The sequence below is a fragment of the Bos indicus x Bos taurus genome, chromosome 8 (assembly GCF_003369695.1).
Source record: "Bos indicus x Bos taurus breed Angus x Brahman F1 hybrid chromosome 8, Bos_hybrid_MaternalHap_v2.0, whole genome shotgun sequence".
NCBI classification, from domain to species: domain Eukaryota; kingdom Metazoa; phylum Chordata; class Mammalia; order Artiodactyla; family Bovidae; genus Bos; species Bos indicus x Bos taurus.
In genome coordinates, this window is record NC_040083.1 from 63167680 (window position 1) to 63188060 (window position 20381).

General features: G+C 50.4%; 1 protein-coding gene across 2 annotated transcripts in view; it reads right to left on the reverse strand.

Moving 5' to 3' along the window:
* Window positions 1–20381, reverse strand: part of GABBR2 (gamma-aminobutyric acid type B receptor subunit 2) — a 369523-nt gene that overhangs the window by 65723 nt on the left and 283419 nt on the right. For both annotated transcript variants that reach the window (XM_027549741.1, XM_027549742.1), the window contains exons 10-11: window positions 16660–16810; window positions 14009–14141 (exon numbers count right to left, since the gene is read on the reverse strand). In XM_027549741.1, coding sequence (XP_027405542.1) covers window positions 14009–14141; window positions 16660–16810 — 284 coding nt within the window. The remainder of the gene's footprint in view (window positions 1–14008; window positions 14142–16659; window positions 16811–20381) is intronic.

The following is a 20381-nucleotide window of genomic DNA, read 5'->3' on the forward strand; positions in this document are numbered from 1 at the left end:
ATAATGTGGCAGACAAAGACCTCAAAGACCTTTTACCTGGGTAAAAGTATTACTCCAATATGCTTTGCATTATTATATTTGCTTTGACTTATGCTTTCTCTGGGGCCATTATTTTCAGGCCACTTGTCTACTCTGTAGGGCCAAACTCATTAAGACATAATAGTACAAATGAGTTAAGTTAGTTAAAACTCGACGATACACATTTAACTGGGCATCTGGAAACTGCAATATGGTGCCATAAACTGAAAGCAAAGAACGGGCGAGGATGCCGGGGCAGAAAAGAGGGAACCTACAGGGCCCAAGACCTGCTGGCAAGGTTCACTTAAGCTGGTGTCTGAGAACCTGGGTTTGGGGAGGGTCCCACCATTTGCCCAGTGATAAGAGTGACTCTGCCTGAACGGTTTGTGCAAACAGTGCGTTTTATGCCACAAATCTGCCCTCCTTCTGAGAGCCTGGAGTTTGGGTAAGTGTTCGGGAGAGGGGACCTAGGTGACTGGCCCCCAGTAAAAACCGTGGGCGCTGAGTGTCTGCTGAGTTCCCGGGTATACATTTCATGTGTTGTCACAGGTCAGCGCTGGGGAATTAGGGGCATCCTATGTGAGTCCACTGGGAGAGGCTCTGGGAAGCTCGAACCTGGTTCCCCTGACTTCATTCCACGTGCCTTTTCGCTTTGCTGATTTTGCTTTACCTTCTGTCTCTGTAATTAATCATTGCTGTGAGTACACTTCTATGCTGAGTCCTCCTAGAGAATCACTGAGCTGGGGCTCATCCCGGGACCCTGGACACAATGCCCTGGGGCTGGCTGGTGTCACAGCTGACCAACCACTCCATCCTCAGGAGAGTTCCTGCATGAGACCACCATACACACCCACTGTCATTAGATTTTACTAAAGCTTAATTTCTTTCATTTTTTCTACATATAAAGTAAGTAAAGGCTGTAATATATTCTTCCACAGCTTCCCTGGTGGCTCAGACAGTAAAGAATCTGTTTGCAATGCAGGAGACCAGGGTTCGTCCTTGGGTCAGGAAGATCCTCTGGAGAAGGGAATGGCAACCCACTCAGTATTCTTGCCTAGAGAATCCTATGGACAGAGGAGCCTGATGGGCTACTGTCCATAGGATTGCAAAGAGTCGGACATGACTGAGCAACTGTCATCCTCAATTTTCTTTTTTTTTTACATATAAAGTAAGTAAAGGCTGTAATATATCCCTCCACAAGATGATCCCAGGGGATTCACGTCCCTTTGGAGACAATCTGGAGCTCTTCACACAATGATGAAACAATAATAGAAGAAATATTCTGAAAGCAGGACAGTGGGACCCCTACCAGCAGGGCCACCCACCTCGGGCTGCCTCTGCTCAGGGTTACCCCTGGGCTTGGCCTTTGCAAAAGGAGGTAGAATTTCTCTCTCCACTCTGCCACCATCATTTTAAGATGGAAAGGGACCCTGGGGCTCAGTCCTGAGCCCGCTTTGTCCTAAAAGTGTCCTAAGAGTCCCTGGGTTATCATTCCCACCCTCAGGCATCAACCATTCTCCTTGTGCTGACAATGCCCTTAGCTCTTTCCCAGCTCCTACCTCTCTTCCGAGCTCCAGACCTGCATATGCCACCATCATGGAGACCAAGGTGCCACTTAGGTGTTCACCAAACCTTCACACTCCGGAGCCAGAGCTGAGCCCATCAGCCCTTCTGCTGAGTAGCTCCACTGCCAGCTGATTCAGGCAGGGATGGTGCCTTTATCCACCTGTCACCAGAAATAGGGACCTGGAAGTCCCCCAGGAACCCTCTCCTCTCCCCCCTCACTTTCCTATTCAGTCCCCAAGTGCTTCTCCTTCTGCCTCCCTTCCCATGCTCTAAGAGGTGGGGCCCCACGCTAGCACCTCCCAGCTCCTTTGCTCTCTGGTTTCTGTCTTGATGGAGGGTACCATCAGGAGACTGGAGACGGCAGGAGAGAGAAGATGGGGTGTGCACTCCCTGTGGCCGCAGCATCTGCGCCAGCTCTGGCTTCAGCTGGGCTCCATGTGTGGTCTGGCCTCTCTGGGTATAGGAAGACCCTCCTTCTTTACCCCTTCAGGCCCAGGAGTGGTGAGGGCTTCCTGCCATGGCCTCTGTGCTGCTGCTAAGTCGCTTCAGTCGTGTCCGACTCTGTGCGCCCCCATAGACGGCAGCCTGTCAAGGCTCCACCGTCCCTGGGATTCTCCAGGCAATAACACTGGAGTGGGTTGCCATTTCCTTCTCCAATGCATGAAAGTGAAAAGTGAAAGTGAAGTCGTTCAGCCGTGTCCGACTCTTAGCGACCCCATGGACTGCAGCCTACCAGGCTCCTCCGTCTATGGGATTTTCCAGGCAAGAGTACTGGAGTGGGGTGCCATTGCCTTCTCTGCGATGGCCTCTATACCAGCTGCCTTAACCCCACCCACACCTGTGTAGGTGGTCCCTTCACTGCACCTCTCCAGTGAAGCACCCAGGTGGACTCCGTCTGCTTCCAGGACTTTGACGACAGTCTTATTCCCACGTCTCTTGTTAGTAACCCCTCCTCTCTGTTCCCGTGGTGCCATCCAGATGAGCCATTACGAGCGGGAACTCTGGAGTGAGACTGACAGAAGTTCCAGTCCTTGCTCTGTCACTTACTATCTATGTGAACCTGGGCAGGTCACATAACCTCTTTGAGCCTCAGTTTGCTCATATGTGAAGTGGGGGCAACTAATGTATCCGACATTGTGGTTGTGTGGATGAGATGAACGAAGGTGTGTAAAGGACTGAGGTTCTTAATCAAGACTTGGCTTTTGTCCATGTATCCCTTATCACTGCTGACGGGAACATGGCACGAGCCTCCAGCTGGCCTCCTGCCCCTCGGCTCATCTGCTGCTCATCCATCAAATACCCCCCAAGGAGGAACAATCCTCCACAGCAAATCTCAGCAAGTCTCCTAGACTTTAAACCCTTTATTGCCCCATCGAGCCCACAGGTTAAACTCCAGATTCTTAGCAGGGTGTGCCCTCCATCGTCCACACCCCTCCTGCCACACTCCACACAGCATTTCTCATCCAAGCAATCCCACACTGCTTCAGCGTCCCTGCGCACCACACAGCTCACGCTGGGGGCCCGGCACTGGCTCTTTCCTCCACTCAGAACGCCATCCCCGCTAAGTTCCTTCGCAAATTTTCATGAGTCCTCCAAAATCCAGATTCACAGGCCACCCCCTCTGAGAAGCCCTCCCAGGTCTTGCAAGGAGGTCACAGCTGCCTCCTCCCTGCGACTTCTGTTCTCACGCATATCTCTGCTGTGCTGGTCACACTGAGATCATGTCCGTTTGATTACCTGCCTGCCTCTCCCTACGATATGGTGCAGAGCCTACACTGCCCACCTTTAAATCTCTGGATCCAGCACTGAGGGGGTGATTGGGCTAGGTGGGCTCGCTTAGGAGGTAATGAGATCTCTGTCACCAAAAATGTGCAAGCACTTGAAAGGAAGACCACAGAGGGAACTGGAGCACTGAATGGCAAAGGAGGCTGAGCTTATGGCCTCAGTGGTCCCTTCCTCGAAATGAAGGATCTGTGAGGTAGTGAGCTCCCCATCACTCCATGGATTCAAGCAGACCTAGGAGGACCCTGTGTATCAGGGTGTTATGGGGCATTTCCTGCACTGGGGAAGTTTTATTTGATTTCATCCCATGTATCTTCCTTCTGGGTGGTTCTATGATGCCAAATAAACTAGAAGGTTCTGCAGGGCTATAATGATTGTTTCTAATTGTTGTTGTTAGTTGCTAAGTCATGTCTGACTCTTTTGCAACACCAACCCCTGGAGGAGGGCATGGCAATCCACTCCAGTATTCTTGCCGAGAAAAATCTCGTGGACAGAGGAGCCTGGCAGGCTACAGTCCATCAGATCACAAAGAGTCGAACACAGCTGAAGCAACTGAGACAGATGAGCCCATCAGGCTCCTCTGTCCATGGGATTTCTCAGGCAAGAATGCTGGAGTGGGTTGCCATTTACTATTCCAGGGAATCCTCCTGACCCAAGGATCAAACCTGCATCTCCTACACTGGCAGGAGGATTCTTTACCACTGAGCCCCCTGGGAAGTCCCTGTTTCTAATACAAGTCTACTGATTCATCAACCCAAGTCTTAAACATATTTATTCTAATTAAATGTTTAAGACTTTGGGTTGATGAATCAGTAGACTTGTATTAAAGTCTTCCTTTTTCTTTCCTTAGCCATAAAGTTTCCTGGCCCCTCTGCACACAGTGTGATAGCAACCATGGGAGGCAATGCTCATCTTAGTCTCAACTACGAAGAAGGAAAAAACAGTGCACATCTCCAGATGGAAAGAAAAATCTACACCTGAAACAATTCTGTTTAGACGCTCGCTCAATTGATTTCGGGAAGGCCTGCCTGGCAGAGTGAAGGGCTTTCAGTGCTCTTTTGGGACTAGCAGGGAAAGAGACACAGAGCCCTTCCCACAGTTCCGTTCTTCCAATGTCTGGGGGTGGAGGAAGCTGTGTCGGCTGGATGGATGCTGGGTGGCGGGGGGCAGGCGGGGTGGTTAGCTGTTTACCTGCTGTCCAGAAAGGTTAGAAAAAAGGGCCTTTTGTTTCATTCTGACCATCCACCCGAGATGATCAATAGTGAGAAGGCAGGCAAGGGAGACCCAGACTATCCAAAAGCAAGCCCCAGACCTCCGTTACCATGAGGTGCTATAGCCTGGAGCTGAAAGGGTAGGGTTCAGCCTGGGATCTCCAGGGCCTGCCTTGTCTTCCTGGGGAGAGGGTGGGTGCCGGAGAGATTCGCAGTGCTTCCAAACGCAGGGTGCCTCTGAAGAGCATGCTCCAGAAACAGCTCCAGAAGACTCTGTCTTACCCGGGGTCCTTTAAGTAAGATCTGCATTGAAAATCCTTCCAGGGTTTAGAGTACAGCAAAGACTTTCTGGGCTTCCCCAGTGGCTCAGTGGTAAAGAATCCACCTGCAGGAGATATGGGTTCAATCCCTGGGTTGGGAAGATCCCCTGGAGAAGGAAATGGCAACCCATTCCAGTATTCTTGCCTGGGAAATCCCATGGATAGAGGAGCCTGGCGAGCTGCAGCGCACAGGGTCACAAAATAGCCATATACTACTTAGTGCCTAGACAACAGCAGCAGACTTTCTGGGGGAACAACTCCAGGGCTCATGGCACAAACAAGGGTACTTTGGGACTCGAGTTAGGGCCAATGGGGTATCTTAGGAGCCCTGGTGCAAATCAGAGAAAGCTGCCCCCTCTCTGAGAGGAAGAGTGTCCAACAGGAACCCCTCGAGACCCTTTGTGAAAGATCCCCACGTCCATAAGACCTACAAGCTGAAGAACTCGACCCGGAGAGCAGATCACAGGCTGAACTCAGCGCCTGCCCACTCCTGACACCAACAGCCTTGTGCAGTGCACAAAGCACTCAACTGTACTTGGTGGCCTTGACTCCGGCTTGGAAGCAGGGAGGAGGCCCTTCTCCCCTTCCCCCCGACAGCCCTCCAGTGGCTGGAGCTTGGGGAGCTTCCTGGAAGCACAGCGTGGAGACGAGCAGTGGAGACAGGCGGGTGTGGGTGTGTGCTGGGGAGGGGGCCTGATGTGTGGTTCCACGCAGCTCTGTGGACTGAAGATGTGGATAAGTGGGTGCGGGGGCAAGAGCAGAAGTGAGGCAGGCAATATACAGGCTCCAGGCTGAGCAGCTGCAACTAGTTTAGGCTCTGGGCTGAGCAGCTGCACCTGGGCTCCTGCTGACACTTCAAGATAAGATACCAGCAGGAGCACTGGATCCAGATCAGGTGAAAGACAATGAAGACAACATCTTCATTCTTGTGGCCAAGGGGAGGGCCCAGCCTGACGCATGCACAGAAGAGGCCCTCACTCCAGGGGAGGGCCAAAAGGAGGAGGAGGCACCAGCTCCTAATATATCCTGCCAACCTCCCAGAAACCTTTGTGCTGGAAGCCATCTTGGCTGAGAGATGCGCGTGCTACCAGGTCAGGACCCTGAGTCAGACCAAATATGGGCACAAGCATGATGACTGGCCAGAGGCAACAGGAAAACTGCCCCCCGCCCCATATAAGCAACCTAAGCCGCCCCTATTGCACACAAAACACTCTGAGTTCACCCATGTGCTCTTCCACACATACTGGGCTTCTAATAAACCCTTTTCTCTTTTCACAGTCTTGGTCTCTGCTGAATTCTTTCTTCAAAGAAGACAGACTGAGGTCCTTCTCCCAGCCATTCCACCGCTGGAATGAGAAGGGGAGGTGGATATGCCATCAGGACTGCAGCTGCTAGGGAACTTGTGAGCAGACAGGAGGCATCTTTCAGGACTTCCAGAAATAACCGCAGCTCATTCTAAGGGGGTCTCCTATTTTAAGTCTTCCCGATTGGTCCCTCTGCATCTGGCCCTCACTCTCTCATGTAGGCCTGTCTGCATCAGGGCATAAAACACACTGAATGGGAGTTATTTAACTACATCTTCCCATCTGCACTGTGGACTCCCTGTGGGCAGTCATCTGTGTGTCCCGCGCCGGGCCTGCAGAGCCTGGCAGATAGAGGTGCCTGGGAAATGTTATCACATACATGAATGAATTATAAGACAAGGATCCGGGCTTGCAGTAACCCGTGTGAGGGTGTGTGGGATGAAGAGACATCATCTGTACATTTGCTGGAGGTTTGGGGAGCCCCTGGCACTCTCCTCAGCCCCCTCCTCTGGAAGCTAGAGGTCTAGGGAACTTTTCACAACTGGAGGCCCCTGATGGCCAAGCATAGAGGAGACGGCGGATGGGAAGGCTGCAGCCTGCCCAGGGTCCTAATTGGTCAAAACAGACTTTGTCAGCACCAGTCCCTGTAACCACAGCCCTAAGTTCCTCTAAACCAGCCAGGAAAGGCCACCATCAGAGCTTGTGGGCTTCCCATGGGCTAGCTTTCCAGCCACCTTCTGAAATCACAAAGCTCTTTATTGTGGCCAGCCACAAAATCATGGGATCACAGGCTGAAACAGTCCCCAAACCACAGTCTTACATCAGATTCTCTCTCAACTGTCTCAAACAACAACAAAAAATTCTCCAAGCAAAAAAATAATCACAGATACTTATGGTCTTTCACTTGAAAACATCGCTAATTCCTATCACTCTTCAGTTTACTGGGAGGTCAGTTGGGTGTCCCAGGTAGCCTTTTGAGTCAGTTATAAAATCCTAGTATCTCTGGGGGGCTTCCCAGGTGGTGCTAAGTGGTAATGAAACTGCCTGCCAATGCAGGAGACGTAGGGTCAGGAAGATCCTTTGGAGGAGGGCGTGGCAACCCACTCAAGTATTCTTGCCTGGAGAATCCCTTGAACAGAGGAGCCTGGCAGGGCTACAGTCCATAGAGTCGAAAAGAGTTGGACATGCCTGAAGTGACTTAGCACAGCACAGCACAGCATCTCTAGGCGGGCTGGAAGAGGACACTGTGCTTCCAAATCCAGTACCTGTACCCCCCACTATTTCAACCCTTCCCAGCTGCTGCCCATGCAGAGCTCATTCATACACCTGTGAGAGGGTGGGCGGCTGAGAGCATGCTCCAGGACCCAGAACCCAGCGCTCTGTCCTGTGATTGGATGGATGGCCCTGCTTCTGAGATTCCGAGGTAGAGGTCTATGATCCCCTTTCCTCCTCCCGCTGATTCTCATGGGACAAGGTTTCTGGTGCTTCCATTGTCTTACATCACTGGTCTCCAACAGACAAACTCAATAATAAAGCATGGTTTCTAACCTTGACTTTGCTACTCTAACTGTGGTCTGTGGATGCAGCAGCAGCACCCCAGAGCTTATTTGAGCTGCAGCGTCTCCAGCCACCCCAGACCTAACAGTCACCTGAATTCCCCAAGATCTGCAGGTGATTTACGTGCCCTTTGAGCAGCACTGTCTGTGCGGGCAGAAGTTAGGATGTTACTCTGGGGAGAAGGGTGCAGACAGTAGCTGGAATGGGGTAGGAAGGGCTTCTGGGATGCTGGTAAGGGCCTGTTTGTTGATCTAGATTCAAAATTGAATCCAGTTGCGAAAACTCACTGAGCTATACACTTATGAAATGTGCATGTGTGTATTTACTTTAATAAAAGGTTAAACAGTAAAGGAGTCGGGATTCTCAGCAAGTGGAGGTAGCTGGGAGGTAAAGCGGAGCTGCACTCCTCAGCGCTGCCATCGGAGCAGCGCTGGGCTGAGCTGGCTTATGCAATGACTGGGGGCTCACGTCCAAGTAAGTGCCCTTGGAGGTCTCACGTGCATCACGCTTCCCTCCCTGACAGCCTGCCTCCAAGCTTCTCTCTGCACTCAAGGTGGCAGAAGTACAGCAGCTGGGCTTTGACTCAGGCCCCGAGTCTGTCCCTGATCCAGATGTAGCAGAGCAAGGGCACAGAAAGGTGGAGGTTTTGCCATGGACACACCTACACCAAAGCAGTCAGTGTCAGCCTCAGTTTTCCAGCCTCCTCTTCATCCCAAGTTGCTCTGTTTTATTTGTAACTCTCTTAGAGGTGTCCAGAGGTGAACACAGTGGTCCAGACACAGTCCCATCACTCATTCATAGCGATGGTGACTGGCGCTTATTGAATCTTATGTGACAGGCGCTGAGTGCTTTACATGCACTATCTCATTTAACCCTCACAATCCTATGAGAATGCCCATTTTACAGAGGAGTCAACTAAAGCTCAGAGATGTTAAGTAGCTTCAAGTCACACAGCAGGGAGGTAGTATAGTTAGGATTTGAATGCAAGCAGTCTAACGGAAATTCTCTCATACACCAGGCACTATGATATTACTTTGGGGATGTATAAAAAAATAAATGAATAAATACACTAAACAACTGAATTATACACCTTAATAGGGTGAATTTTACAGTATGTGAATTATTGGCAATCTCTGTATCTGTGTGTTCCACATCTATGGATTCAAACAACAGGGAACAAACTGAAAGCATTTTTTAAAAAAAATTCTAGAAAGTTCCAAAAAGCAAAACTTGAATTTGCCACACCAGCAACTATTTACATAGCATTTACATTGGATTTACAACTATTCACATAGCATTTGCATTGTATTAGGTATTATAAGTAACCTAGAGATGATTTAAAGTACACGGGAGGACTGCGTAGGTTATATTCAAATATTACACCATTTTACATAAGAGACTTGGACAACCTCACATTTTGGTATCTGTGGGGGTTCCTGGAACCAGTCCCCAGTGAATACTGAGGGATGACTGTATACCCCAAGTTTAAAAAAATCTGAATGGACAAATATTCTAGTTGAGATACATATTGCTCACATCTCTAATGTAGTTGACCTGTTTCTCCTGGTATGAACCAGCTAACAAAAAAATAAAAATATTTCTTTAAAAAAAATGAAGGAAATGTCCCAGATATCTCTGTAGTCCGACAGAGCTGGTTCTATATTTCAGCCCCGCCACCTAGCCATGCATTAGAGCTTTGGCTTTCTCTCTTATGAAGCAGGGACAGTGAACCTTCCATGCAGTGGCTGTGGAGATTTGAAGGAGAGGCTGCACCTGGCGGCTGGCCCGAGGTGAATCACAGCGGAGAGTGCTCGTTTATGAGGGCACAAGCTTGGGGGGGCACATGGCGCTGCTGAGCGCCTCCACGCCCAGGAGTGCTCTGGGCGCCCCTGCAGCTGTGGAGACCCACACTTGATCGAGGCCCACCTGGGTCTTCTTGCCCTCGCCTGCAGCGTCCTTCCTTACCCCTCCACACTGTGCAGGGCTTTCTGCCTAGGATTCCACAAGGGAGGCCTCCCCACCTGCCCTGCTCACTCTGTGGGCTGCCAGGGGCTGGGATTCCTGAGCTGCGTGAGCGAGTGTGAGGGCTCTCCATCCCCCTGGCACCAGGGCTCTGGCCCACACCCAGCACTTTCCTTATAGGTAGCTCTGTGCCCACAGGGGCCACGTTGCTATGGCGACTCCACTACCCACACAGTGTCCAGGGAGACAGCACGGTGTAGCTGGAACTGATAGCAAGACTTGCTGAAACTAGGCTGGGAAGATGCCAGGAAGGGTCAGAGGGAATGGGGGATGGAACTGAATGTAACTGCTTCCCTAGCTCTGTGGGTATGTGTCTGTGTGTGCACGCGCACGTGTGTGAACATGTGCTCACTCATGCACTCACCCACTGCCCTTCTGAGCAGAGGCACAGCCCCTAGAGAGGCACAATCCAGTGACCGTCACAGGTTGCTTCCTGAGGTGGTGTTCACTGTTTATCTCAGTGTTTAGTTTCTATGCTGAAAACTAAAAGGGGAAAACGTGGCACTCACACGGCAGTGGAACAGAGTGAAGGGAGACTTCTACCACTCCACATCTGAAGCTGCTTCCCGAGCCACCCTGCCTCTGTCCTCTACAATTCCCTGCAGAACGCAGAGTGGACACCAGGAGACTGTACCTGACGGGGAGGATGATGCCCGCTTCTTCCTACTTGCCTTATGCTCTAGGTGGCTTCTCTAAATCGTCTCATGAAGACCACACCACAGTCCTGCCTGGGGCTTCCCAGGTGGCACTAGTGGTAAAGAACCTGTCTGCCAGTGCAGAAGACAGAAGAGGCGTGGGTTCGATCCTTGGGTCGGGAAGATCCCCTGGAGGAGGGCATGGCAACCCATTCCAGTATTCCCACCTGGAGAATCCCATGGACAGAGGAGCCTGGTGGGCTACAGTCCATAGGGTCATAAAAAGTTGGACAAGACTGAAGCAACTTAGCATGCAGAGCACACACAGTCCTGCACGGGGGTTTATTGTGCTCATTTCACAGATGACAAAACTGAGGCTCAGAGGGGCTAAGTCACTTCCACAGTCTGGAGGCAGTATGTGTATGAGGTAGGAGTGATGCTCAGGCTGTTGAAGACCTGTGCTCACCGCCCTAGGGGGCCCTGCTCCACCTCCGTCTCCCCACTTAGTGGGAGTTTACTGGGGGTGTCTTCTAGGTTCAGAAGGAATGCAATCCAAGGCACCACATGAAATAAAGAGCCAGCCCCCCTGGAACATCAAGTGGAGGACCACCCAAATCATACCCACTGAGACTAGCACTTAGGCTCTAAATTCAAGAGCTTTGGGTTCCCCTTCCTGAGCAATATTGTGGATTATTAAATAAGTGACCCTGGTCCTAACCACGTACACATTTGTGCTGACCCAATTCAATCCACAGTAGTTATGCCTTTCCCCCACAGTCATAAATGTGGGCTCCCCCGTGCAGAGCCTCTGAAGCAGCCCTGACTGCAAATAAATGAATCCTTGGGGTGGTGAGAACCAGGCCCTAACATCTTCAGAGCCCTCATGTTCCAGCTAATGCTTATTTGTACAGTGCTTTATGCTTTATTCATACTGTCTTGCCAGGTTTCCCAGGACAGCCTTCCCCTTACACACAAATGAGCGTGACTCCCAGAACGGGATGTCAGGCTTCATTAAAAGAAAGCATCTGGGTGTGCAGGATGTCCTCAACCAGGCTCCCTAGGCTGCGTCACCTGGCATCTGAAATTTGGGGCACACTCCAGGGAGCATGTGTGCTCTGACAGCCTTTGGCTCGTGGGCAAGGTGAGGTGGCAGGAGCGCCCCTCTGGGAGGGAGTGGCTCCCTGAGGGCTGGGACTCAGGTCTCAGCACCAAAGACTGGACCTCAGGCCAGTGGCTGTGTTCCCAGGTGGCAGGTGCCAGTGACAAGGAGCCGGGAGGGACCAAGTGGAGCTCTGCCCCCGGATTCTCAGCTAGGAGATGAAGGTGGGCCCCTCAGTTCTTGGGGAGTCACAGCAAGAAGTATAAATGAGAAGACACCAAACTGGCCCCTGGAACCATTTTCATTATTGCTGTTGTCACGGTCTCCTCAAACTTGGGGAGGGAGTCCCCAGGTACAGAGGGGAGCTAAATACCCGCCTCGTTTAGCTTTTTCAGGATGCCTCGGGAGCAGCCCCTTCCTCAGGCCTCACTACTGCCCAGGAAAAGCGACCACAGACACACACGGTGCCATGAGCCCACAAGGCTGCACAGAGCACATAAGTCACGTGGATACAGAAATGAAGGCGACCTCATGCGCTTCACACCATCCCCAGTGAGCAAGACACAAACTGCAGCCATCATCCTTGTGTCAGGGGTCACGCTTCTGAGGGAACAAGCCACTAACCCACAGCCACAAGGACTTCCAGCAGTCTGACGCCAGGTATATGGGGGTCTTGTGACTCTTGACTTCACCTCCTTAACCCCCAGAAGGGCAGACTGAAATGGAGGCAGAATAAAAAACTCTGAGTGGGAGGCCTGAACCAGGTGGGCTCTGGAGCACGTGGGGTCTGACTACCCTCCGGGTCCATCCCAGAGAGAAAGGATGCCTGAGCAGCCCAGGGACCCCCAGGGTATCGGGGACTTGACTGTGCACTTCTCAAGTGGAACCTTTCAAAGTACGTATCTCACTAGCTAGTCAATTCATGATGAAGTTACCGGTGATTAACAGAGTCAGTCCAGCGTCATCATCTGCAGGAATCAGGGGAGCGTCATCATGGGCTCCGGGGCCCTCCCTCCAGTCCACGGGCTGTCCCAGAGTCTAGGGACCCACTGTGGTCCTGAAAGTCCAAGATGTGGCTGGTGACCTGCAGCACATTTAAGGGGTCCTCCATTTGTTTACCTTCGATGCCAACCTATACTTCATAATCATCCAGTAGTGGGCAACACTGAGACCACAGAATAGCAAATATAATCTATTAATGAAAGGGACTGCTTCCCCCAAAATGGACCTAGACTGCTCTCAACACCTTAGAGGAAAATAACCTTAATACAAGAGTTGCTTTTGGATTAATCTGGTCAACCCTGATCCTTTGACTGTCCCTTCTAGCTCTGGTCCTCCAGGCAGAGTATTAGATGAATTACTGCATTTGGGATAAGAGAGAGACCCAAACGTCTAACCTAGTTTTGAAATATCACTGTAAAGTCCAGAAATAAATCCCAGCTGGTCAGCCTCATCTTAAAAAGTAACCAAAGATACTTTCAACTGAGAGTTCTACACAATGGCTAAAAAAATTAAGTTAAAAACAAAACTAACAACAACGACTTGGCATCAACATTTTTAAAGAGGTTAATTTTCAAAACAACATTGCTAAAATACAGTAAATAAATTACCGTTTCGGGCTTCCTTAAATGTATGCATTCTCAATGGGAGTGATAGTAGTTCCCAAGGGGGACAACACCGGTTCTTTTTTTTTTTTTTTCTCTAATTTTATTTTATTTTTAAACTTTACATAATTGTATTAGTTTTGCCAAATATCAAAATGAATCCACCACAGGTATACATGTGCTTGAATGTGAATAAATATTACTCTTTTATGTAGAAACTATAGGGTTGCAAAGAGTAGGACACAACGCATGCATAAATATATATATGTACAGCACATAGACATACAGCATATTTTTGGAATTTAAATTTCAAAAATGGATAATCAGAAAAAAAAAAGTCTAAAGAGGCTTCTTAGAGGGGCAGTTAGCAAAAAAAAAAAAAAAAAAAAAGCGGGGGGAGCTGTTGAGAATCAGTGCTATTAAAAAGAGGATAAGGATCATGATCTTTTCTGTACAACTCGAAGTCATCCATGCAAATATCTCCTTACATTCTGTGATGGCTGTTGAGGTTGATGGGCAGAAGTATTCCTTCTTACATGGCCCTGACCCTGACTCCAGGCACAATGCTTTTCTCGGGGGCGGGTGGGTATTTTTCTCCCTTACTTTTCAAGATTACCCTGTCAATCTTAGTGGGCTGTCTTCTAGCAATGGCCTGTTAAATCCATGATCTTAATTTTACAAGCAATACTTAATTTTATAAGCAATATTCTGTTCTGATCTGAAAGCTATACCATGTTTGCCCTGTTGAACTGCTTGAATGGCTGAACAAGTTGCCTGCCACCTGTTCATGCATTTCCACGCAATTCTGGGTTGTATCTGTGTTTCTGGTGATCGTGGCCACCAAAGAAAAGCTTATATCACAAACCACTGGAACGTGCAGAATGACTTACGGTGCAAAGGGTTTCGAAAGTCTTTTCAGAGACAAAGGACCCATCAAGGCCAAAGAGAAAGATGGATGCATAGGAAAGCATTCCTCCCAGGATGATAAGGTTGTTCATATATGGACTCGACATCTTTATCAGCCTGACAAGAGAAAGAGATACTACAGTTAACCGAACTGCTAATGTAGCTATTTCTTCAGCAAATATTTCCTGAATGTGTATCTTGTCACCAAGGCTAGAGGGGAAGAGAAAAATGGAAGCCCTGGTTTCCTCCACTGCCCCCTCCCCAAGGTGCTGCCACCTCCAAGGGGCTTGTCTCCCAGTCACTAAAGGACCCAATGCTATCTATTTCTAGATGTTGATTTTCCTGTCTTCTCAGTCAAGTTCACCTATCACTTCTCTGGAGATAGCTTGTAGCGTTGGCTTCTTCAACCATGAATTTTTACTTTACACAAAGACATTAAGTCAACATTTTTTGGGGGGGGGCGGCGGGGAGGGGGGGGCCTGGGGCTGGGAAGATAGCCAAATCTAGAGAATTCTAATCTAAGTTCAGCAACCTGTCACAATGCTGGGCTATACCACACTCTCCCGTGCTGAGTGGACCAGATCTAGGAGGCATATAGGTGCGAATTCAGGGCTGCTCAGAACTGTGGTCATCGGGTGATAAGCCAGCATCCACTGGGGCTGCCTGAAGCTCACACTGTCCAGAGCACAAACAGGGCCGCGTACTTGCGCCTCTCAGCACCAGGTGACGGAGGTGGGCAATGGAATCCCCGCCCTCATCTCCCCGTCTTCAGCAGGCTGTGTTAAACCATCAGACGGCTGCCATGTACCCTCAGAGGTGCCTGGCTCCCCCAGCACACTCTGTTCAGAATGTCCTGGGCTTTCAGGTGCCCCCATGATCCAGGTGCTCTTTGGCAGACTGTAATTACAATCAGTTGTTCCCTGAGCATTTCTTTTGCATTCTGCAGTTCTGTTTATCCTTCTATGCTTAAATGCAGTGTCAAAGTACTAATAGTCGAGAGATAAAAGACTGGCTATAAATTGTGGACCCCTCATGGGCTTTTGAATTAGGAGCCCTGAGTCCAGCAAGCGCCTGTGTAACCCCTCAAGGTGCACCCCCAGCAATCCAATTAGCGCACTGAGTTTCCTCACCTATAAAAGCACAGATGTCCTTGACTAGGGCACATGCGAAGCTGAGAAGGGGCTGGGTCCCTGAACGTCCTTTTGCACACCATGAATCCCTAAGGCTCCTTCATTCTTATTACCATAGGAAGCTGGGGAGGGGAGAGGCCAGGAGTCCAGGCAGGCTTCCTGGGTGGGGCGGACCTTAAGGATGAGTAGCATTAAGGCAAAAGGAGACGAGAGCGGCAGAGGATGAGATGGTTGGATGGCATCACCTACTTAATGGACATGAGCTTGAGCAAACTCTGGGAGATGGTGAGGGACAGGGAAGCCTAGTGTGCTGCAGTCCATGGGATCACAAAGACATTAAGGAAGAGAGAAGAGAGGGGGATCTGAAACTACAGGGACATTTATTTCCTATCTCTTTGCAGACTCTTTAATCTGCAAGGCCAGTCAAAAAATTTATACAGAAGCCAGCCTATTGGAAAGAGTAATCCGCTCCCCCCCGACCAGGAGGCCAAGAGGGGGCAGTTAAGGAATTAAAGGAGCATAGTCATACCACAGGGACCACTTGCTGCTATGGTGAGAACTCTTGCAACTTGTAGGAAGGAAATCTAATATTGAGAGCTGACTATGTGCTCAGACCTTGTGCCAAGTGCTAACAGGCATGGTCATCATTCAAGGTTTGTACAGAGTAGATGAGAGATGCTTCAATTTTTTTTTCTTTTGAGGCAATGTATGTGATAAATAAGACAACAGAGAATAAAACTCGTTCTTCAGGAAATAGGTTTGACCTAAGCAGCTGCCTCTAAAATAAAAAACAAAACAAACCCCAAAACAACAACAAAAAATCCAGAGCCTCCAAATCCGGCTTCTGCAAGCAGGGAGAGAGAAGAACTTCTCTCGGGATTCCGCGTGGTCCTACAGCCCAGGAGGCTACGCTGTGTGGCTTCTGGGCCCGATGATGGCAGAGCTGCACCGCTGGGGGTAGGCACGGGGTTGTGTGCCTGATGGCCCACACGCTGAGCCCCTGCTCAGCACTCCTACAACAGGGTGGGGAGCAGGGTGCGGGGATTTGCTATGGAAACCAGAGAAGCTGGCCATGCTCCGTAAACACCACTGCCTGGGGTGGCAGCCCATTCTACCCCCGGCTGACCGGAATAACTCAGAAAGTGAGCTGCTCTCCTCCGGAGAGGGAAGGGCAAGTGTGCGGGAAACCCAGGGATGGGCTCTGCCACACGCAGCAGCGCAGTCTCGGGTGGTGGTGCTCCAGCCTCCGACACTGAGCCAGCACTGTCTTATGGAACTGGGATCATTATTCCAGGGTCAATTGAGACGATGAAGGAGGTCACTTCCTGCCCTTGATGTGCTGTACGGATGGGGAATGCCCTGACTGAGCTCGGTGGTCCCCTTCTGGCAGTGCTTTCTAAAGGCCCTGGGAAGTGGGGCAAAGACGTGTGGGGGATTCTACACTTTGTCTATGAGGCTTGTCAATCCAGAAAGCACTATCTGAGAGAAGGACATGAGTGACTTACTTCTGATTCCGATTCTTGATGTTGAAGAAGAGAAAAGCGCTGGCCATGATCATTCCCAGGATGGTAAGGGCAGAGAGGATGCTGTAGAGAGGCAGGGAGATCTTACGAAGCTGCTCCAGGATGATGGTCTTGTCTTTTGGCGGTTCAGACCCTAGAAGATCAAGGAAAAGGCATGAGATGAGTCCAGTACCCAAATCAGACCCCGAGAACATCCCTACCTGGCTGTCCTTGACATCGGCCCCCTGTGCACACAGTCTGTGCAGCGTGTTCCTGGGTGAGCAGACTCCAGCGGCTGGCCAGTGTGCCCAGCAGGGAGCCTAAGTCAGGACTTATTTCTTTCTCAAAACAGAATCAATAAGGGATTTGTGAAGCATTTAATAGCCATTAGCCATTAGAAGACTAGAATTTGATTTGGTCTACCACCACGTTGAAAAACCATCACCATTTATTCCCCAAAAGGTATTAGTGGTTTGGAAGGGGCAGGGCTGGGTGCTGGGAGTGGGTACCACTGGGTGCCTCTGAGGGTGAGGAACTCAGCTTGAGCTCTCAGGGATTCTGTTCCAACACACGACCAAGATGTCAAGGGCTGGACACCTTGCCTGTCAACTCCATGAGACATGCAGGTGCTCTGGCTGTGGATTTTTCTGCCTCAAGGTCATTATGTTATAAAAGCTCTTTCTGGTTTTTCCACTCTCATAAGACTCACTAACCGCGGGAGGCAGAAGCTACTGGCAGTCCTTCCCCTCCCTGCTGTGCCAGGACTGGACAGAAACTGTAGGGTTCATCCTGCCACGTGGCTGTAGCGATGGCCCTGTTTATGTTTCAGGGGCAGCAGGCACCTGGGGGGAGCCACGAGGGCCTCAGAGGAAACTCATCTTTATGGATGGTGGCAAAATCGTCCTGTTCTACCAGGAACAGACTGCAGGGATACCCCCTCCTCACCTTCCCACCTCTCATTTCTTACAAATCCCTCCTTTCTCAGTTGCTATTTCAGGTCAGGTTGCTGCTATGGGACTGTGAAACTTAGGAGTGTGTCTCGCAGTGGGGATGTGTGGAATCAGCCAGACGCTCAAAAGCGGTCAAACCTGGGAGAACCACTAGGGTTCACAGTGACCCCAGCATGGCTGTGCCAGCCTCAGCTATGCCTCCACTCCCGGGAGACAAGCAGAGGATGGGCAGATGGGGTTGCAGGGACTGAGAACTCCCCTGAACACCTGTGTTTAAAAACTCTGCTAGCAAGTTCAAATGTGTTTGGAAACATCCAGTGGATAAAAAGAGTACGAACCATCTAAACAGTATAGGGGAGCTGTCAGTTTCAAAAACAGCCAAGAATCCTCTGGCTTGATTAATGTAAAGCATTAAGCACATCTATGCAAGGTAATACACGAGCGACTTCGAGGCCAAAAGTCAAGGCAAAAGCAAACTCAAGGTGACAGAGGTAACACCATCTCTTGTCTCTAGAAGTAAAAGCTCAAGCCCTGGAAAATTTTCCTGCTACTTCCCCTCCTCCTCTCCTCTACCCCCCCCTTCCCCACATAGCGTTGGCTGCATTATCCAAGAGTCTTCTGGGTAGAGAGGATTATTCCCATTTTACAGGGTGGGGGAATAGTTTTCCAGGGGCTAAGTGGTTTTTACAGATAGTGAGTGGCAAAGCTGGCCAGATTGGAACCCAGATCTGCCTCGCCAGAAGCCTGTGCTCTCAGCACTCTGCAAACTGCCTGTAGCGGTAGGGTACAGGTGGTGTGAGAGCACCAGGCACAGGGAGGCCTGAGTGCGAGGCAGGGAGCAGAGTGCAGTCTTGCCCGATGGGCTCAGGAAAGGCTATAGAAAGGAGATGGTGTGGGAGCCGAGCCTTGGGAGGAAGGTAAGTAGTTGGCTGTTTGCGAGGAAGACATGGACGAAGGGGCATTCTGGGCAATGGGTCCAGCACAGGCGAAGGCACATTTGCGGAACTGTAAGCGGTCTTGTGGAGACTGGAAGGAGGAGACAGAGAAGTGGGGGCAGGGAGCCATCCTGGAGGTCTTGGAACCACCCCTCTCTGTGAGCAACAGGGACTATGTGAGCCTCAGAGTGGGGTGTCTTTCAGTGCAACATTACAGTCAAGGGTGGAACAGACTTGAGGGGGTTAGACTGCTGGTGGGTGGGTAAGGCCCAGGGGGCTGGATGAGAGCTGAACCCGGGTGGGGTGCGGACAGGAGAGCTGGGCTCTGCCCTGCGTCCAGAGGCGTCCTGACTCGGCTCTGGGCTCAAAGACTGGTCATCCACCCTCTGGGCGGTGCAGGGAAGCTCTGAAAAGCAGGAGGTGAGCCAGGAACTGCTGCTGCCTCAGGGTTACCTTGGCCTCGTGCTTCCTAACTAGAACCAGTTACTATCCTGGCTGGGCTGTTAAAATTTTTTACTCACATTTTTCCTCTCAGTTATGTTTTGTGTTTTTAGTTTATTTTTTGTTTGAATTTTTCTTTCAGTTTGTAAACCCAGAATCCTTATTCAGCAAACCCAGATCTCCTAGGTCCGGGAGCAAATAGCCCTGTCTTGGGGATCAGACTCTCGTGGTTAGAACTGGCTTTGTCTCTCACAGGCTGTGTGAATTTGGGGTTTTCTGAGCCTTTTTCTCATCTGTACAACAGGGATGACGGGACTAACCCAGCCACCTTTCAGAATTTTTCTGTGGCTCCACGAGGTAATATGTGACTACGGGCTTGGTGACAGCTCCCTCAGGTGGGAACAGGAAGACCACGCCTCCTCTCTGAGACCACCTGGAGCTTGGAGGAATCCCATAGATCCAAAAGCTGACCAAACAGTTCATGGGATCGTCTTTTCTGGTGGCCTTGGATTTAAGAAGGAACTCCAGGTGCAGAAAGCCAGATGTCTAGTCTTTGCATTCCCAGTGGAATCAAAGTAACAGCATCCTGGTGCTGTGGGTATACAAGCTTCCTCCCCAGCCACTCCTTGATGAGGCTGGCCATCTACCATCCCCACTCCCCCATCTATCCATCCATCCACCCACCTGTCCTTCCACCCATCCATCCACCCACTTCCTCACTGACTAATACGCTCACCCATTCACTCATTTATCCTCCCACCCACCCATCCACTGACTTGATCAATCATGAATTACTTTTTCATCACATATCACTGAGCCCCCAACATGTGCCAGACCCTGGCTGGTGCTGGGAAATTAAAGTCAAATAGGATCTAGTCAGGGAGCTCATGGTCAAACAGCATAGTAATTTCAGTGCAAAGGGACGGTGGCCATGGCAGTGACAGAGACGATAGACTGTGGAAGCAAAGAGAAAAGCGCCATGAACTCAGGTGGGGGCCACCAGGGCAGGCTGAACAGAGGAGGAGTCACCTGATCTGGTTCTCAGTGCTGAGGAGGAGTTCTCCAGCAGAAAAGAGGGAACGGTCTTCCCAGAAGAGCAGCAGGTGGAGGGGCCTTATTACCAGCCCATCCACGTCTTCTCCGAGGGGGGGATAGAGCAACATTTAACTGGGCCACACATGAAAAGAATTACTCCTGGTCATTCAGTGGTTTAAACACAGATGTCTTGGTGAGAGCTAGCACTCCATGCAAACACAAGTGGCCGGTCCAGGGGCTGGAACTCAGCTCCCATGTGAGTGATGGTGGCCCATCCTCAGGGAGTGAGTGCACGGACTGAGAGGAGAGGATGTTCCCTCTTTTCCATGAAACCAGTGACTCTGAGCTTGTCCCCAGCTCTCAG